The sequence below is a fragment of the Castanea sativa genome, chromosome 11 (genome assembly GCF_040712315.1).
Source record: "Castanea sativa cultivar Marrone di Chiusa Pesio chromosome 11, ASM4071231v1".
Lineage (NCBI taxonomy): Eukaryota > Viridiplantae > Streptophyta > Magnoliopsida > Fagales > Fagaceae > Castanea > Castanea sativa.
This window is the reverse complement of record NC_134023.1, coordinates 5,931,183-5,950,856: the sequence shown is the minus strand read 5'-3', so window position 1 is coordinate 5,950,856 and position 19,674 is coordinate 5,931,183. Positions and strand designations below refer to the sequence as shown.

General features: G+C 32.5%; 2 protein-coding genes across 3 annotated transcripts; one reads left to right on the top strand and one right to left on the bottom strand.

Annotated features, from left to right (window-relative positions):
- The first annotated feature begins 7,500 nt into the window (after positions 1-7,500).
- LOC142615951 (wall-associated receptor kinase-like 1) lies at positions 7,501-9,053 on the top strand. The gene is made up of 4 exons (XM_075788850.1): positions 7,501-7,579; positions 8,005-8,239; positions 8,338-8,659; positions 8,736-9,053. The coding sequence occupies exons 1-4, from the start codon at positions 7,501-7,503 to the stop codon at positions 9,051-9,053; spliced, it is 954 nt and encodes a 317-aa protein (XP_075644965.1).
- A 1,673-nt stretch (positions 9,054-10,726) lies between these two features.
- Positions 10,727-19,170, bottom strand: LOC142617497 (uncharacterized). Of its 2 annotated transcripts, none has more exons than XM_075790384.1 (7): positions 18,777-19,170; positions 18,549-18,699; positions 13,205-13,385; positions 13,020-13,103; positions 12,543-12,650; positions 12,139-12,408; positions 10,727-10,878 (listed from the first exon to the last, which is right to left on the bottom strand). In XM_075790384.1, the coding sequence occupies exons 1-7, from the start codon at positions 19,117-19,119 to the stop codon at positions 10,768-10,770; spliced, it is 1,248 nt and encodes a 415-aa protein (XP_075646499.1). In that variant the 5' UTR covers positions 19,120-19,170; the 3' UTR covers positions 10,727-10,767. The 2 variants fall into 2 exon arrangements, with proteins under 2 accessions (XP_075646499.1, XP_075646500.1); XM_075790385.1 differs by having other exon boundaries at positions 10,727-10,872; positions 18,777-19,163.
- Positions 19,171-19,674: the final 504 nt, after the last annotated feature.

The window sequence follows — 19,674 nt, the reverse complement described above, 5'->3', positions numbered from 1 at the left end:
ACGTGCATCCAAAACAGAATGTCATTTTAAATGAAAATTTGATATGGAATTTCCATTTCCAATGGAATAATTTGAACTGTGGGAAGGAAATGCTTCTTGAACACTCGGGAATGAGCTAGTTGAAAGTTTTTATGACAATTATGATTCATTCTCTTATCACGTTTGTAAGGGAATGACCTTTGTTTATGTCACATTTTGCACATATTTGTACATGTGAAAAAACTTCCTTAAAAAGTAGACAAAACCCAAAGCCTATATTAGGGTTTTTATTTTTTTTCTTTTTGTCATGCTCAATAATGATTCTTATCCCCTTTCTATAGGGGGGGTGGGGGGGGGGGGGGGTGGTGTTCTTTTAGAAAAAGCTATCAAATCCTTTGTAGACTTATCTGTTATCTAGCTAATATAAGACTTCAATTCCTACATTTTGGGGGATAACAAGTACATTACTTTTTTTTGACAAAATAAGGGATATTAATTTTTTTTTTTTTAAGAAATATAGTTTCCTTCCACACTACGGAATTACTCTTCTTCCGTACCAAGAAATCCAAAATTAACAACATTAATTTTACTTCTTTATTAAGAAAACCCCAAATAATTAACCAATTCATAATAGGAATTTTAGGCAATTTTTTTAAAAAAAAAAGTATCCACCTTAACTAAAATTCCATCAAGTACAGTCTTCTTTCATTTCTTGTGATAATTCCACCTTAATCAAAACAAACTTTCCATAAATATGATAATCAATGTTTCCACCGTTAAGGTCATACTCTCGTGCACTTCAATAAAACTAATTATAAATTTTACCAAGTATAATCTTTTCTCAAACTCCACAAATTTAATCATCTTTCTCAAATATCATTCATGTTAATTCACTCAATAAAACACCTGCTAAATCAACTAAACTTGCTAGCCATAATCTATTTTTGACATAATTAAGGAAATTAAACAAAGAATTTCTCCTTGAAGGGAAATCCCTCAAAGATGGACTCAATTTAGTTGTTAGCTTGAGTATGGGGGTGGGGGGAAACATTATAGATGTAATTGTCAAATCTCAAGTGCTAACTTGGTTTATATGTCTCAATCAAATAATGGTTTAATTTTTGGTCGTACATCACTCCCCCAATGTTTTGAGGTGATGCGCCTTTATATACATCGAAAATAGGGTCTGTTTAGATACCACTTATTATTGAAAACTGAAAACATTGTTGCAAAATAATTTTTAAATGTGTGAATAGTGCCGTAGACCCAGTTTTAAAGTTATATTTGCTAAATTCCGTGCTTGCGGGTTCTATGAACAGTGCACTGGCCCAAAGAAAAACGCCAAACGCTGAAAATTGAAAGTTTTCAGCAACATCCAAACTCACACTTATTGTGTCAATCATGGTTTATAGTTGTTAGTATCATACTATACATATCATATTAAGTGAAAAAAGTATTGTATCATAGATATGTACACATTGAAGATGCTCATGAATTGTATTTAATTTAAGTCTAACAAGTTATTAGACTTGTTTTTAACATAAAATTATTAGGCTACTTGATTGAGCTCATAAATAACACAATCATGAGTTTCTTTTTTAATACAAAATTTGGACTACGCACTTGACACTTCACTTGCACTTAACACAGTCATATATGCAAAATTATTTTTATACTATGAATAAGGTATCAACCGACAATATAATTACTCTTTATTTGTGTTATTATCTTGTTATTGCTATAAGTTTAAGAAGCTAGAATGCCAAGAAGAAATATATATATATATATATATATATATATATATATATATATATATATAAATATATATATATAAAGAAAAAATGGTAAGAAAGAAAGAAAAGAAGAATAGATAACAAATTAATGTTGATGATAAGGAAGAAAATGTCAATGAATAAATAATTTTGGAAGTTATTATTATATTGGCTCATATGTTATAATTACTTGACTTTTTTTTTAGAAATAATTACAACATGTTACCAATCTCGTAACTCGAATATTTTCCTCCTAAACCTCCAAGTACTTTGTGCATGGGGAGGTGCCAATTCAGCTACATGACTTAGATCTTTTGATTTAACCAATTTGAACTTGGATCGTATAAACACATGTTAATTTGATTTATTTAATAAGTTTTATTTCTATATATTAAGAGGATTCAAAAAATTAGTTATGGCTTCAAAAAATGTCAAAAATGCCCTTAATCTAATTAGATAATTCATATTCTTAAAAAATAAAAACAAGGTTAAAATTTTACTTCAACAAAATTAAAATAAAAAAAAAACTACCAGAAAAACATTTTTCCTAAAAATTAGCGCACTTTCTATTTGAACATATCTCACGTACATTTGATACTTTTTTTTTTCTAAAAATTATTACACGCTAAACCTAGCAGTTTATTCTATTTTAAATTCTAAATTTTAGTTTTATAAAAATCTTTTCCTATGTAACCTCACTGACAATAGATAAATTCAAATTGAAAAATTATATTAAATTCAAAATAAAAAAATAATCTCATCGCATGTGCGGAGCGCATGTGAGGCTAGTTAAGTATTATTACATAAGTGATTATCAAATTAGTTAGTTGAATATATTTTAAATTTATATTGAATAAATTATATATATATATATATATATATATATATATATATATATATATATATATTAGGCTATACACTGAAAATTAAAATTTATTTGATATATGGGTTGTTAGTTGTTGTGAATTTCTATCTTGTAAAAAATTCAAAAAAAATTATTGTTACACACGTAGCATAGGCTATACTTAATTTAAATCTCCATTCCACCCAAAAAAAATGGAAAAAGGAAAAAAAAAATGAAGATGAAAACAGGGTGAAAGAATATACAAAGCAGTACACAAATTTTTTTAGTGAAAATTCAACAGTTACTTTCTTCGCTAGTTTCCACCTGTAACAATTCTTTCCTTCTCTCACTCATTCTTTTTGACCTCTCTCAGTTTACACTTTACAATGAGAAAAAAAAAAAAAAAAGGTGTGATTTTGAAAGATGGTCTGCGCTAGGACACAGCTTGAAGGAAACCAAACCAGGTATACTCTATACTGTACAGCCTTTTTCTTCTTTCATCTTTTTGTTTTTCTTGTGAAAAATCTCATTTCAGATTAGACAAAACCATCCATAAGATTATATGCATGCATGGGATTGCCATGTCTGGCCATTGGTTTCATAGGGTTCTTGCTGAAATGAATCAAACCAAATTCAGGGACGGAACCAGGATTCAAACTTGGAAGGCCAAAGTTCTTTATTCAAGAATTTTAAAAGTTGGAATATTAGAACCCATTTGGATAGGCTGTTATGAAATCCTAAACACACTTTTTATCAAAATTGTCAATACATGCGTGTTTAGTAGTATGATTTTACAAGAAATTGCATTATTTTAAACATCAAATATTGCGTTTTGAAACTGAGGTACGAGATATCTTTTTGAAAAACTTCATTGAAATCACAAATCACTCTATACATTTTATAGTTAGAATACCCAAAACACCCTCAAGTTTTTGCTAAATGACAAAAACACTAGCTAGCAAATAACCTCACTGGTCACCCTTAAGCTTGCTCTTTGTCTAGTGGCAAAGCCACATTGAGGGCGAGGGGACCATGTCCCTCCCCCCAAAAAAAAAAAAAAACTTCAAGCTTAATGTAATTTTAGCAACTTACCTAATCTGCACCACCATATAGTTGCAGATAGCACTAGCATTCGCTGGCAGATGCATATGGGTAGGGACTTGCTAAATAAGCTGTATTCACACTTTTCTTAGCTCATCTCTTTTAAATCTCCAGCATCCTAACTCTTCTACCTTTTTTCTTCCAGTTCTTCTTTCTTTACTTCTTTTCTTCCATCATTGTTATGAAGTAGAGAGAGTGACTTTTTGATTTTACCAAGCAACATTTATGGTTGAAAGAAGCTGTTTGGTACATGTGTTTAAACACATGTTTTTAGTTTTTAAATAACATTACAAGCATTTTCACACACTTTTTCCCCACACGTACTTTTTATAAAAAAAACTAAAAACTATTGTTTAAACACACGTACCAAATGAGCCCAGAATTCTCAAAATTTAGAGTCCCAGGTGGTCAAGTAATGGTATGGGTCATAAACTCTTTTATGACTTTTCTTTTTCACCTTTATTTGTTAAATGGATATAACAAACTATTATTATTCCTAATAAAAATATACAACAATACATCATGTAGTTGGTTGTATTTAATTATATTTTTTTATATATTGAAATTGGGATAATGGTTTGTCTACTATTTAGTAGACAAACTAAATACTGTACAAACCAAATGCTAAGTCCTTTTAGGTAATTTGCACCGAAACAACAATTTTAGATTAATACTATTCACAAAGTTTGCCAAATATGTTATTGTGATTTTCAAAATTGTGTTTTCAAAATGCTTATTTTAAAAACACTATATTTGAAAACGCACTTTTTCAAACAGCTTATCCAAACAGACCCTTAATACTAGAGGTTGACAGTGGTGTATTATTAGCATTAATTTTTTTTAATTATTTCTTTTTTTAAATAAATCAATAATAAATATTTATAACCAAGAGTTCTATAAGTCAATTGGCACATTTTGATATTTTCAAGGTCTGACTGAGGTTAAACCAATTCTTTATTTTATCCACATTATAAATGTTTTTTAAAAAATTTATTTATTCTTTTCACATAATTCTATACCTAATAACTTCATAATGCTATATATAAAAGATTCTTAAAAAAAAAATTACAAAAAACTATAGTTAAAAGTTCAAATCCATGTCTAGTATTACTTTAATAAAACAACTAAAATAATGGTTAATTAACATCATGCACTAATATTCAACGAACAAAAGGATGAGACAATTATTGGTGTCTTAGTTAAGGATTTGTTTTTTAATAATTATTTGGTTAAGGTTGAGGTAGCATAAAGATGTGAGATCTTTTCCTTTAAAAAATTGCCATTTTGAAAAAGTAGTGAAAACAAAAAAGAAAAAGAGATCTGTTAAACAATTACATGATAATGAACAGTTACTTTGAGTCTTCAACTATGTAAATAATATAGCTTTTCCTGTCACTACATTAATTTAGTTAAGGCACAAAGTTTATTATCAATAAATTAAACTAATCACACACATGTTTTGGTGGCAGTTTAGGTAAGGTACAAAATAACAGATTGTTGTTGTTTCACACGTGTATTACATGTTGTGCATGCATGCCAAGTGTATCCCAAAGTTAATAAAATATTAAAAATTAATAAAATTCTCTCATTCAAAAAAAATAAAAACTTTCCATGGGTTAAAAACTCTTTTAAAAAAATAAATATATTTCATGGATTAATTTAAATACACCAACTGATCTAAGTTGCTAGTGACACTAATTGGTTTGTGGATGGAGTGATTAGCAGCATAGGAGTTGTCTCTGTAACTATGGGGTGAAGTTATTTGAGAGGGACAAAGAGCTCTCAAATGAAAGGTAGAAATTGGGTAAAGATTATTGAGTTTTTGTGATTTGTTTTGTTATGATTTAAAAAAATTTTGTTATAATTTTTTTTTTTTTTTACTTAGACCATGTCCAAAGATTTTTTTTATTATTTGAATATGTGAATTGTTTTGTAGATTTTCCTTATTGTTTGGAGTTGTAGATTGTCCAAATATTTAGCTAAATGTTTTTCTTGATATTCTTGAGACAACTAGACAAGGGATAATTTGATAAAAAAAAATTTCTTTTTTAGTTTCATGGGTCAGCTTATAAATTGTTTGGGAGAGGGGGCTAAGTATATTTATTTTAGAGCCAAAAGTATATTCTTTGTAATAATATATATACTAGAGAATTTTTTTTCAAAGGCTAGGTGGCCATGGCCCTCTGAGCCCCAAGGTAGTTCCGTTCCTTAACCAAACCCGACTGCTTGCAGAGTTCTTTTTTTTTTTTTTTTGGGCATCCACTACGTCCCTTAAGTTATTGGTTTTCTTGATTTTAGGGAATGATTCTTCTATGAGAGAGAGAGAGAGAGACTATAGTTTAACCTATCGCGGAGTGTGATCGTGAATGTGGTTACATTAACTTGGATGATAAACCGAGTGCATGTTTTAATACCTGTGAAGTCATTGGTTTGAATAGTTCAGAACTGCTAGTTTATTAGTCTTTATTAGGAGAAGCAAGTATCAATTGGTTCAGCATACGTTAGTGTGGCTCTCACAAATTATTAGAAGTAAATAGCGAGGAGAATCAATTGGTTCAGCATATTCATACACTTATATTCATGTTTGGTTTTTAGGCGTTTTGTTCTATATTGCATTTGCGGAATGGACTTCTTAAGTAGTGCAAAGGGGACATTGTTAGAGTGACCTGAGGCCATGGCCAACCGGCCATTGGGCCAATCTTGTAGAGGACGTTGGAAATTTTTTTTGAGAATGCACAAAATCTTGGCAAAGAAACAATATTAATCCAAAAATCAACAGGAGGAGAAACTTAAACCAAAAGTTTAGGACCAATCTCACCATCATGTTAGATGTAGATCCACGCACCAAGCTACAAGACCAACTTTCCATGAGTCTTATCTTTTAAGATAGATAATCAAGTAATTTGTTCTTATTTGAGAGAGAGAGATGAGCAATCTATGTGGGAGAGAAGCTAAATTTAAATGGGACTAGTCGAGAGAGAAAAAGTTGAAGAGTTATGTTGGTCTAGTGGTGTTAAGTAGGCCACTGACTTGGTAAAAACAAAATAAAATAATGGAAAAGTTTATTTTTAAAGGAAACTTTTTCTAACCCACTGTTAAAAAGACCATTCACATGTATTTATAGTGATATAACCTTTTTAATGACTTATGTGATTTGTTTAAATAATAGACATTGATAGTTTTATAAATTGTTACACAGTGGGTTGGAAATGATTTAAATTAGGTCCAAAACCAAGTTAGGTCGCATATCTTAAGATACAAAGGGAAGTTTCATGATAGCCTATTAACTCAAATAGAATCACCATCCTAATCAATGTAGGAATTTAAAAAGGCCAGGTTTTTGGGACACACACCAACAGAAGAGCAAAGAGCGAGATTGAGAGTTTAATACAGTAAAATATAATGTCTCTTGTGCAGTGGACATGAACGATTCTGTTGAACCTTTCGTACAATGTTAACTATGTGTCTCTTGTGCAATTGTGTTTACTATCTTTGCTTTAACCATCCTATTTCAAATTTCAGTAGCAATATCTGATCTTCCTTGCACAATGAATCTTCATAGACAATCTCTTATAACCACCTAAATTTTCTTATGCTTGCTATATTTTTTAGTTGTTTGTGTGTGTGTGTGCGCTTCCACAGCACATTTGATTAATTATAATGACCTTGTCAAACATTGTTGTATTGTTGAAGGGGTTTGTCATGAAGTATCAAGCTATGACTAATACTATATGCTGAGTATGACCATAATTGTAACGTTGCTTTCTGGTACAATCTGCAACAAAACTTCTAATAGCATCAATTATGAATTTTAGGCGATTGTTAAGATTGAGGTTGCACCCTGATGAGTATTTGGTTCAACTTTCGTGGCCTTTCACTGAAGGTACTTGAAATTTCTCCCCCTTTTAATTCCAAATGTGAATTTGCTCCTCTACTCATGATATAAATTATGGAGAGTTAACTATCCACATAAAATGGATTTAGACCAATTGCTTATCGTTATGTAATTTTAGTTAAAAGATACATCTGCTTACTAACTATTATTTGTTGATGCAGGTTAAGATTCTCCTGAATACTCTCGTTGCAGGTTATGAGTCTCGGGAATAACATAATGGGGATGATAAAAGGTGAGAAAATCTTAATGTATTTTAATTCCAAATTAACAACAACATCAGGAAACTATTCCATTATCTTTATGTTTTTGTTTTTGTTTTTTTTGGAGATTATGTACTCTTGGATTTGTAATAGAAGAAATCTGAGATGGAATGTATGAAGTGATAGCAACTTGTTCAATGACTCTATTGACAGAGAAGAGAATCAAGATGGAGAAAGCAATGCAGGTATTTGAGGCCAAAGAAGAGTACTTCATCCGCAATGGAGCAATCTTACTAGAGAAGCAAATCTCCTGCAACCAAGGTATAGATATAGAGACGATCAGGGTTTTCTCTGCCAAGGACATCCTACAAGCTACAAATAACTATGATCCTGATCTAATACTCGGTACTGAAATTGCAACTGTCTACAAAGGAAAACTAGATGATAGGCAAGTTGCTATTAAAGTTAAAGGTCCTCTTAACCTTTGGTCCTTTGAGAAGACAATAAATTCTTCTTAAATCAAGTTGCAATAAAACAATTGATCAGTCACAAGAATGTTTTGAGACTCAATGGTTGCTGCCTGGAAACTGAAATTCCCATGCTGGTGTTTGAGCTCATCTCCAACAGCACTCTTTTTGATAATCTCCATGGTAAAGGCAAATGGGTTCCTCGCCTGATCTCATGGCTTGACCGTGTGAGAATTGCCATGGCATCCTATGCTATTTGTTACATGCATTGTGGCAGGTCAAGACCAATAGTACATTTGGATATCAAATCTTCAAGTATATTTTTGGATGAGTCTTTCTCTGCCAAACTATCCAAGTTTGGTTTTGCGGTTTCAATTGCACCTGGAGAAGACTTTTTCAAGGTAATTCAGTAGAGGGAACCTTTGGATATGTTGACCCTGAACTGAATATCAAGAGACATTGCATGTTACCGAAAAGTGTGATGTTTATAGTTTTGGAGTTGTACTTGTGGAAGTCTTAACTGATCGAAAACCCTCAGAAATGTTAATAAGGCGTATGAATTTGGTTGATGACTTTGTTTCGTCAATGGAAGAGAACTGTGTATTGCAAATTGTTGATGATGTGGTGCTAAGCCAAGGAAGCAATGAAGAAATTCAAGCATTCTCAGAGCTTGCGTTGAGATGTGCCAAGAATCAGGGGGATAAGAGGCTGACCATAAAAGAAGTAACACTAAAGCTTATGGAGTTCAAATCTTCTATCTCACCCTTCTTGCTCCACTACATACTCCACAAATAAATATATGCCATATGACAATATATATATATATATATATATATATATATATATATATATATATATATATATAATTAAATGCTAAATTTATGTCTTCTATTATTTCAATTACCTAAATTAACCTCTTAAACACCACATCAAGCAATTAATCTTCGATTGCCTCAATGAACCTCTTAAACACCACATCAAGCAATTAATCACAAGAAGAATAACTTGATTAAGACATTCACCAAAGAAAAAATAGCACCAAAGAAGAAAACCAACATGTGTGGCTCTCCTCTATTGATCATACCTACTACGGATCTTCTTCTTAGAGTGGGTAGAGAAGATTTAAGGCCTGTTTGGTTTAGTATTTCAAACTCACATTTTTACATTTTAAACAACATTACATACATTTCTACACACTTTTTCACCCACATGTATTTCAAAAAATTACAAAAATCTCATCTCAAACTACTCTACCAAACACCCCCTTAAAGTTTGAAATTAGATATGGGTACACTTGCATTAGATTATCTCATGAAGCTCTTGGTTATTTATCTCTGACACCTTGAACTTCATCCACAAAATCATGTCTCCATGCCTCCACAGTTGAGCTTCAACTTGAAGCTCATTCCAAAAAAATCATATCGCTAGCTGTCAACTGATTTCTTAAAGATATGGAGGGAGAGAGAATACTTTATTGTAATAAAATTGTAAATTAACACAATTGTACACGAATTGATGTAGGATATTTTTAGGCAAAGCCATATAACATCCTAGGTGGTAGAAAATGATTTTTTTTTTTTAATTTTTTATTTTGGCTGTTAACTAGCACTTTTCATCCAACACTACAAAGATTGTTTTGACACAGAACTAAACTGATAAACGTTACAAATCAAATTGACATAATATAAATGTTAGGGATCAAAATTGTAATTTACTTGTTACGATTTAATTTTTTGGATATAATTCAATGTCATTGAAAATCTTATAATGATGAGACACTATGCACTTTAGATTTGTAAAATTTTTAATTTAAATCATAAAATTGATCAATTTCAAATGCTTTTTTTTACTTAGGTAATAGCGCACTGTATAATTTAAAATACTCTTTCTCATCACATTCATAATCATTCATCATGTCCAACTAATACAAATCTTTTGTCTCACCTTTTGTATTTCGCTTTGTGTTCCACAAATCACAACTTGCCATATGTTTTATTATTTTTCATTTTTTAATTTGTTTATTTTATAAGGAAAGTAAAAAAAAATACATTGGCAAGTTGTGAATGGTAGAGCATAAAATGAAATACAAAATATCTCCAAAATACAAATCCATGTTACTATCATCATTGTGATCTCGCAAAATTCCAACTAACAGGCTATATTGGCAGTTGTTGCACTCACCAAGATCACGCACAATCTCATATATTTGTACAAACACAGTAAATTTACATGTTTATACATTGGATGATACACACTTAATCAACAATTCAATACGATTCATATGATACACACATGTACAATAACTCATCCGAAAATTCCATACTTCCATACAAGATGACGTATCATCTTATACTAAAAACTAGAATCCTAAATCAATGCCTATTTCCTTGAAATTGCAATAAGACGTAAGCAAATACACCATAAACATAGAAAAAATATTCAAACTACCCTTTTCCAGATGGTATCCCTTCTTTTCTTTTCTTTTTTATCTTTTCGCCGCCTTTTTTTGCTATTTCATGTCAAAAAAATGATCACAACGTAAGAAATGATCCCATATCAATCTCAAGTGGTCTTTAAGCATCTCAGAAACCAAACTAACCTCAACTTCCTGTTCCTGCAACTTGAAACAGTTCATAACACATAATGAGGAAATAAAGGAAAGATAAAAAGGTACTCATCACAATTTGGATCCATATGCTGTAGTAAGCAACAAAAAACCAGAAGCATAAGCATTATTGAAGTGTAGATGATTGCCCAAATTTAACAAAAAAGATGCACAGCATAGGCAGTCTTTACCAGCAAATTAAATCATCACATTAGGTGGTAGTAAAATCATATGTACATTAATCTGTCCAGATTAAATCCCATATTATGACACTATAAGCAATAGTCAATATGTAAATGCCAATAATCCTTTGATGTACAGAAAGTGATAACATTGTCCAGCTATTTTTATTGTTTATATATTTGTATATATATTTTGGAGAAATGAAAACTATTTACAAAGCCATTTAATTCCAATTAATGTCATTGCAAATGCAAGGATAGATGCCCAAGCGAAATAAAGTCTTCATCATTTGAGTCTAAACAGGAGACCCCATTTTTTTTTATTTAGCAAAAAATAAAAGTCTTCATTAACTTTAAATTGGTTAGGGTTTGATGAGGGTTATTATTATTATTATTTTTATTTTATATAATTATTTTGTAGATAAACTATGTTGGGGTTTATGGTTTCGATATGGGGTTGTAAGGAAGAAGGAAGAAAAGAGAAATATATGTTGCCTAGTTCCTGTGTCAACAGTATCCATGAAAGTAATACGAGACATAGAAGAACGAAAAAAGGAGAAGGGGAGGGGGGTTGGGGGAGGTGGCGAATAACAATAAGCCAATGTGCCTTAGTACTTAATAATAATAATGATGATGATAATTATAATAATAAATAAATCATTCAATAATTTTATTAATCAAGTCCATGTATTCTTCAAGTATATTGAGCATAAATATATATAAGGGGCTCTTTCTTGTACCAATAGAATTAGGACTCCTAGTTTGACTAGTAAACTAAAAATCTAATAAGATGATAACTAATAAAACACTAACTTGGAGTCAAAGAAAATAAAACCTTAAATGCTTAGGATCTCCTATAAAATGCTAGTAAACTTAACTAAATCACAAAAAACATTAAATGTATGAATTTATGGATTTGATAGCAAATGACATTTGAGTCATGAAATAGAACACGTAATCTAATGATGTTATGGATTAGTCCTTACAGGAAAGAATGTAACAAATATAATTAGACATTTGTTACTCAATTAGATTACATGGACTAAGTTCCTTATTCACTTATAATAAGCATCCAATTATATACTTTACTTACCTGTAATAATGAGACAATGTTTTTCAGCTTCAGATTTATCTCCCTTGTAACTTTCCCAATTGAAGTTCTAAAATCATATCGATCAACATGTCTCACTTTCAGCCTCAATGATGAACTTTTATAATCTTTAGCTGTTGTGTGCCAAACCCCCACCACACAATATCTACCTCCGGAAGATGTCCCCCCCAAGGGCCATCTCAACCCACCCTTCACATTCGGATCTAGAATTGCAGAATTAATAAGACTTCTAATGCTTTGCATCTCATCATCCTGGAGAACACATAAATTAGTTTGGTCACAAATTTCAGTCTTAGACTCTTGGGAGAAAGAAATACCATGCTAAAACTATCTCATATGATAGTTTTAAGCCTTTTATAGACAACAAATATAGACAAGAAACTTACCGTGAGAGTTGTTAAGATCCTCTTGGTGGATAGCATCAGCCTTAGGTCTAAGTTTTTATCAAGGCACGATATGTCTACGACCATATGACGCACTTGTTGTAGTTCAATCTACAGTAACAACGTGACATTTGAACATAAATCTCAAATCACACATAATAAACAATTGGAAGGAAAGTCGCATACCTAGAAAAAAGAATCCCCCCCCCCCCCCCTCTCTCTCTCTCTCTCCATAATGAATCAAATCCCAAACCTTAAATAGTAAGAAAAATTCCATTTGTCCAAAACAAAAAAGGCAGCAACTAGGAGATACAAACCTCATCATCTTTTTTACTCTATACTTTTCACGTTAAATTGATGTATTTGTCAAGTAAAATTAAAAAAACAGGAAGAAAAAAAATCATCAGCACCCCAGGTAACAAGTTCAGACCTAAGCATGATTTGAATGCAATGTGCATCAATATTAAGCAGAAAACTTGCCTTATGAAGCTGAAGCCTTTTATCTTCTTTTATCACATTGCATTTGCAAGAAATATTTAAATCTGGTAGTGTGGCATCACACAACTATACAAAATGAGAAAGTAAATTGAGGAAGTCAATGGCCAACTAAATCAAAAGGCATAATTGTGAATATAATAAGCAGAGGTATTCAGCAAAAGAAATACCTTTACATGGTATAAATCTTTCTCCTCTTCAAAATCAAATTTGATCTTTTGGGCAACTTCTCCCTTAATGTTTTCCATATATGAATTCGGAATATTCGTGTAAAATGATCTCCTCAATTGACTCAATGTAGCTTCTGCAGCCAATCCTAATCTCGTAGTTTTTTTGCTGATTGAAGGGCTCCTACATGAGAAAGTTGTATCTACTTAACTCTTCCAAGTAAATTAAGGGGTTCTCTTATTACAAATCTGATATTTGAAATCTTCGAAGTTACAAAAAATCAATTTCAATACATTCATTACTTTAAAGAATTTAGTACATTTTATTAAATGGGATATGAAATGATCAGGATGTTGTTGCCAAAACAAATGAATCATTTCATCAGTCAATCCAGTGACACTCAGATGGAGGTAATTTGCCGGCTAGCATGCATTTGGAAGACAATAGCGTTAGTTAGCATGCGTTAGAAACGATTTAGTAAAGTAGCATCTCGAGTTTTATTGGCTCGAGTTCAATATAAACTCGAGTCTCAAAGACTCGAGTTCCACTTGCTGATCTGGGGGTTTTTTGCCACATAGATCTCGAGTCTTAAAGACTCAAGTTTGTAAAAAGTAAACCCAAGTCTATAGGACTTGATTTCTATAGAGGAACAGATCAGATCAGAGGAACAGTGGACCAGATTAGATCCAGAACAGAGGAACAGATTAGAAGGAAGAAGAAGAGGAGAGGAAGAAGAACAGAGGACCAGATTGGGTAGGAAGAAGAAGAATCAGATCTGGAAAGAAGAAGAAGAAAGAGGTATGTTTGTGGGATGTGGAGGATGGGGAACTCGAGTTTCAAATACTCGATTTCCACATGAATTTTTTTCCACATCAGATTGTCATCACATGCAATTCGAGTCTTAAAAACTCGAGTTCAACCTTTGAACTTGAGTTTTAGAGTCTCGAGATGCTAGTTTACTACATAGTTTTGTAAACATGACAACTATTTAAAATATTTCAAAAATGATGTTAAATGCAAAAAAAATTCCACTCAGATGTGACATTGGATTAATTTGTGCAAGCACATGGATTCTAGTCGAAGGCTGAAACCAAAGGGCTCAAATTTCTACTTTGCCAAACTCTAGGGCATCAAATCTATTAGAGAATTTGCCAATGAGCTCTGGCTTAGATGCTCTTGCCATAAGAATCGGGTGAAGACACAAGTTCATGGGTTCAAGATCCATTAAGTGCTCATGTTCACTTACCAATAAGAAACCAAAAAACAAATAAAGGAAGTCAATACGCCTATTTATCACTAAATACAAATAAAGGAAGTCAATATGCCTATTTATCACTTAGATGTGACATTGGATTAATTTGTGCAAACACATGGATTCTAGTAGAAGGCTGAAACCAAAGGGCTCAAATTGCTACTTAGCCAAAATCTAGGGCATCAAATCTATTAGAGAAGTTGCTAATGAGCTCTGGCTTAGATGCTCTTGTGATAAGAATCGGGTGAAGGGACAGGTTCATGGGTTCAAGATCCATTAAGTGCTTATGTTCACTTACCAATAAGAAACCAAAAAACAAATAAAGGAAGTCAATATGCCTATTTATCACTAACTGCTAGCAAATACACCTACTAAATAATGACATTTACAAATCACTAGCATTGCATTTATCACTATCATTTACAAATCACTAGAGATAAAGCTCTAGGCCAGGATGCCTTCACTATGGCATATTTCCAAGATTTTGGGGAATTGTGGAGAAGGAAGGATTTTTTAGATTTTTTCTAGGAAGTTCATGCCTGTTTACTGTTTTGAAAAACCTTTCAATGCTAAAACTCAAGCACCAAAGAAAACGGGATTTAGATGTATAAGAGATTCTCATTGAAATGGTTTGCTCGATCATACGCATAAACTTTTGGCAAATGTATTTTGCCAATACAATAAAAACAGCATTGGGAAACCTCTCAATGCTAAAACTCTAATGCCGAAGAATATGGGAGTTAGAAGTATAAGATTTTTTCAACCAATTAATTTGATCAGTAGTATTTACAAAATTTTGGCAAAGGTATTAGCCAATAGATTAAAACTATTGTTAGGAAAAATAATGCCCAAGTACCAAATTGCTTTTGTGGAAGGGAGATAAAGATTAGACTCAATCCTCATAGCCAATGAATGTCTTCATATTGAAAAAGCCTATGATCATGTGAATTAGAATTGTCTTCTATACATACTGGACCATTTTGGTTATCTTGAGAAATGGAAGAAATGAATAGCTATCTGTATCACCACTGTTAGATTTTTAGTGCTGCCTACAAGCCTCTTTGACAAATCTAGGGGGTTGAGACAAGGGGTTCTAATTTCTTCATTGTTATTTACCAAATTATAAAGGTTCTTAGTCATATGCTATTGACAACTATGGAGGAATGTTTTCATTTCTTTACTTTCTCTTTGACTGCTTTTAGAGTGGTGGAAGGCTCTAATGAAACTCTTAACAATTTCATCTCTCTTATTTGTTGAGGAAGGCTCTATCTTGATTTGTAAATATTTCGTCAACAATTTTGTGTTTTAAAGTAACCTGGGGGTTAAAGCGCAACTTGAGTAAGAGTAAGTTAGCCCCAATGGGGGTCTTTGAAGATTTGGAGTTGGCTACTTTGTTGTTTAGTAAGGTAGGTAACTCTACCTATGAACTATCATGCTATGCCAATGGGTTGTCCTCATAAAGCTACTATAGCATGGAATTGTTTTAGGAAGGATGAGAAACAATTGACTTGATCGAAAAATCTGTATTTATCAATGGGTTGCAATGACAAGTGCCCTCTGTTTAAGTGATGTGTCAAGGGTTGGAATCAGGGAATTAGCCTCACCAAAATTGGAGGTAAGGCTATCTACCAATTACCTCTCAAACCTAGTAAAAGCGGGGTTCTTTTATCAAAGGGTGGTTGCTTTACTTAAAAGTACGTTACGCATATGGCTACTGAAATGAACACCCAGGTAATTCTTTGTATGGGGTGAGTTCAATTTAAGTTCCATTTTGGTTGATTGCAACTTGGTGTGCATCCCTACAGAATTATGGTGAATTAGGAGCAAGGAAATTGACTAGGGGTGTCAATTTGGGTTGGCGTGTCGGGTTCGTGTCGTGTCGAGGTAGGGGTATTCGACTAAATGGCTCAACCCTAACCCAACCCATTTAATAATCGTGTCATGATCCTTCAATCCTAACCCGATTGGTTAATTAGGCGGGTTGACCTGACCCAACTCATTTGACACGCTTAATAAACGAGTTGTGTTGGGTTGGCACGAATGTAACACAACCCATTTAAACCTGCATAATATTAAATATAACATCCATTTAAAAATAATTTTTTTTACATCCCAAAAGTAGTGCATACACTTCAAGTCTTTAACCCACATTCAAAATAATATAGTTCAACGAAAATATAACATTCATCTAGAAATAAGTTCTTTACATTCCAAAAGAAGTACATACACTTTAGAGAGAGAGATAACCGGTTTGAGAGTTGACACTTTGAGTTTGAGAATTGGGCTTGAGGAGAGTAGGATGGCTGGAAAAAAAAAAAAAAAAAAGAATAGAAAAAACAAATAAGATTTAGGGTTTGTAAAGTTTCAATTTCCAATTATATCATTTGTAAATTTTTCTAATTACTTACTTTTCTTTTTAAATTTAAAATATATGTTGGATACAAAAGGTATTTGACAAATTTAAAATAAAATGAATATTTATTTGTTATACGAGTTAAACGGGTTGTATTAAGTGAGTCATTTCGGGTTGACACAAATAAATTAACGTGTCAAACGTGTCTATTGCGAGTTACATGGGTTGACCCGTTTATGACACGTTTCTTATTGTGTCGCTTTCGGGTCGACCCGCTTATGACCCAAACCCATTAAGGCCCAACCCTAACCCCAAAAAACTCGTGTCGGGTTCGTGTCATGATCGCGGGTTAGGTCGAACATTGACACCCCTAAAATTGACCATATTTAACCAAGCTCTGTTCGGGTAAGTGCTATGACTGCTTCATAAGAAGCATGACCATTTTTGGAGACTTTTATGGGTGCAAATTAGGGGATGCATAGGGTGACTAGGTGCAGACTTTAGGGCTGCATAGGGTGACTGGATTTCTGGATTTGTGTGTCGTCTTTAGAAATCTTTGAGGATCATATTTTGGCATGATGGGTGTAGGAGAAATTTCTGCTTATAAATCCTTTATAGTAAGGGATGGTTCGAGACTCAGATTTTGGCATGATGTGGGTGTGGTGAACAGGCCTCAAAAGAATTGTTTTCATTTTGTATTTGATTGCATAGAACAAAGATATATCTGTTCTCTCTTTGTTGAGGTCAAGAGAGAAAAATAGGCAGGCCTCATTAATGGAATCTAAGTTTCATTTAAGATTTCACGATTGGAATCCTTAAGCCTATGCAACGTTAGAATTAGTACTGAACACCAATCATAACCCCACTGTAATTCAAACATGGAGGGCATTTTAAATGATATGGTAAGACTAGAAACCTCATGTCTATTTAGGCTCGAAAGGTAAAACCAGAAATCTTAGGTCTATTAATTTAGAAAAGCCTTAACCTGAAGTTCTGAACCACTAGGATCAGATATGAGAAACCCAGGATAATATATGTTTGTAAAAAGCACACCAGGGGAAAGAAGCAACCACTAGGCAGAGAACCAGATAGAAAGAGTAGACTATAATTGATAAATAATGGTGAAGGGCACATATTTACAAAAGCAAGTTTGCTGCACAATTGCATTAGCAACAAATTGCCCGTGTTTTATTGACAACTTCCCTATGTGACCTTGTGCTTTTGCAGTAATAACTTTATATGACAAGATTTAGTAATGTTGAGATAAATATCTAGTAGTAAATGACACTAGACAGACCTTTCTTTTTTTATTTATTTGAAATTACATTGGCATCCAATATGTCTTAAACCCATGACCTCACCCTTTACTTAAAACTAGTAGAGCTTAGTAGCAACACCAGCAATAGACTTCACATCATATTGTTACTCTATATGACTGAGTGTATCATTAAAGTTTTGGATTAATGAAGTTTAAGTTATTTTCTTGGTCAGAAGAAAAGGATATATTGACAGTTGACAACCTTGCTTAGGTTTGAGTTAGTAAAGTACATAACAAATAAGTGTCATCCTAATTCTCATGCTTTTGGATTTATCTCACTCACTTCTTCGTGCCAACCTCATAATTTCACATTTTTTTCATTATACTGAATTAAATTTTCATAGGGTGTCCCCCAAAAAAAAAAAAAAAAAAACAATTAACCAAAAACAATGACTCATAGAGTAGAATAGAAGCATGACTTACTCATGAAAAAGAATTTTCCCAAATCTAGCAACCAACTTTGGCTTGACATCTTCCAAGTCCAACTTTTCATTCCTGACATTCTCGAAAGAAGAAAGCAAGTTTGACACAACATTTTCTGCTATATACACCCATGGACTCCTCATTTGCTCAACTAGCCAAAACCAGCAAACCCATTATTAATAATTAGTTACAAACAAAAAATCCGAGACAAAAAATAGTAACATTTACCTGGATGATTGTTGTTGTTGTTGAACAAAACTAGTGGACTTGTTCCTGTTGTTCTCTCAAAAAGCTGCAAGGGAACTGAGTCAACATGTACAGAAGATGGAAACAGGTGATTGTGATCCAAACCAACAGGAAACCATGTGTAAATAGCCTGCTCTGCATAATTACAAACGATCTGTCCACTTCTTTGTGAAAAGGGTTTGGGTGGCAACCTCAAATTAAGGTTTCTCCTGAATTGAGGAACAAGGGATTGTGGGATTGGTGAGGGTCTATTATGCGTATCACTAGATTCACTACTGCCAGCAGCTTCGTATGAGTGACGCTTGTGTGGAGGAATGTAAGCCATCAATACCTATGGACTTCTACTACTACTACTACTACTACTACAAACAAATGGTCACTTCAATATTAGTACAATACATGCTTCTTTTATATATGATGAAGACCAATGTAAGCCATGGAGATAAACTTGTTTGTTAAGTTCCAACTTTTTTTTTCCTGAAGCTGAAGTAAGCCATGGAGATAAACTTGTTTGTTAAGTTCCCAAATTTTGTTTTCTAACCTTTTATCCCCAAAAAAAAAAACATTTTTTTATGATCATTCATGGGAGTTACTTTTTGTTTTATAGTCCCGAATTTAGCCAATCAATGGCTTGTAGTTTAAGACTTCTCCATTAAGAGATCATTCACAGAGGAGAGAGAAAGTGAGTGAATAAAATAACGTTCAATTTCCGTTTGAATTTAATTATACCTGGGTTTTTTGCGTTTTCCTGTTCTATATCTGAATTTCTCCTCTTGTAGCTAGAAGTTGTGATTGTCAAATAAATTATTTTTCACTTTTAATACTATTATTATGTGAAAAGTAAAAAAAAAAAAAAAGTGTTTGGGCACCTGTAACTTCT

What these genes read in the sequence shown, in the direction of transcription:
- LOC142615951 (XM_075788850.1), top strand. Translation starts at nt 7,501, where the DNA reads ATGAATTTTAGGCGATTGTTAAGATTGAGGTTGCACCCTGATGAGTAT. An exon ending in TTCGTGGCCTTTCACTGAAG is followed by an intron (nt 7,580 to 8,004) that starts GTACTTGAAATT and finishes CTCTATTGACAG; the next exon opens with AGAAGAGAATCAAGATGGAG. An exon ending in AAAGGAAAACTAGATGATAG is followed by an intron (nt 8,240 to 8,337) that starts GCAAGTTGCTAT and finishes ACAATTGATCAG; the next exon opens with TCACAAGAATGTTTTGAGAC.
- LOC142617497 (XM_075790384.1), bottom strand. Translation starts at nt 19,119, where the DNA reads ATGGCTTACATTCCTCCACACAAGCGTCACTCATACGAAGCTGCTGGC. An exon ending in GGGAAAATTCTTTTTCATGA is followed by an intron (nt 13,386 to 18,548) that starts GTAAGTCATGCT and finishes TTTCTCATGTAG; the next exon opens with GAGCCCTTCAATCAGCAAAA. An exon ending in AAAGGCTTCAGCTTCATAAG is followed by an intron (nt 12,651 to 13,019) that starts GCAAGTTTTCTG and finishes TTGTTACTGTAG; the next exon opens with ATTGAACTACAACAAGTGCG.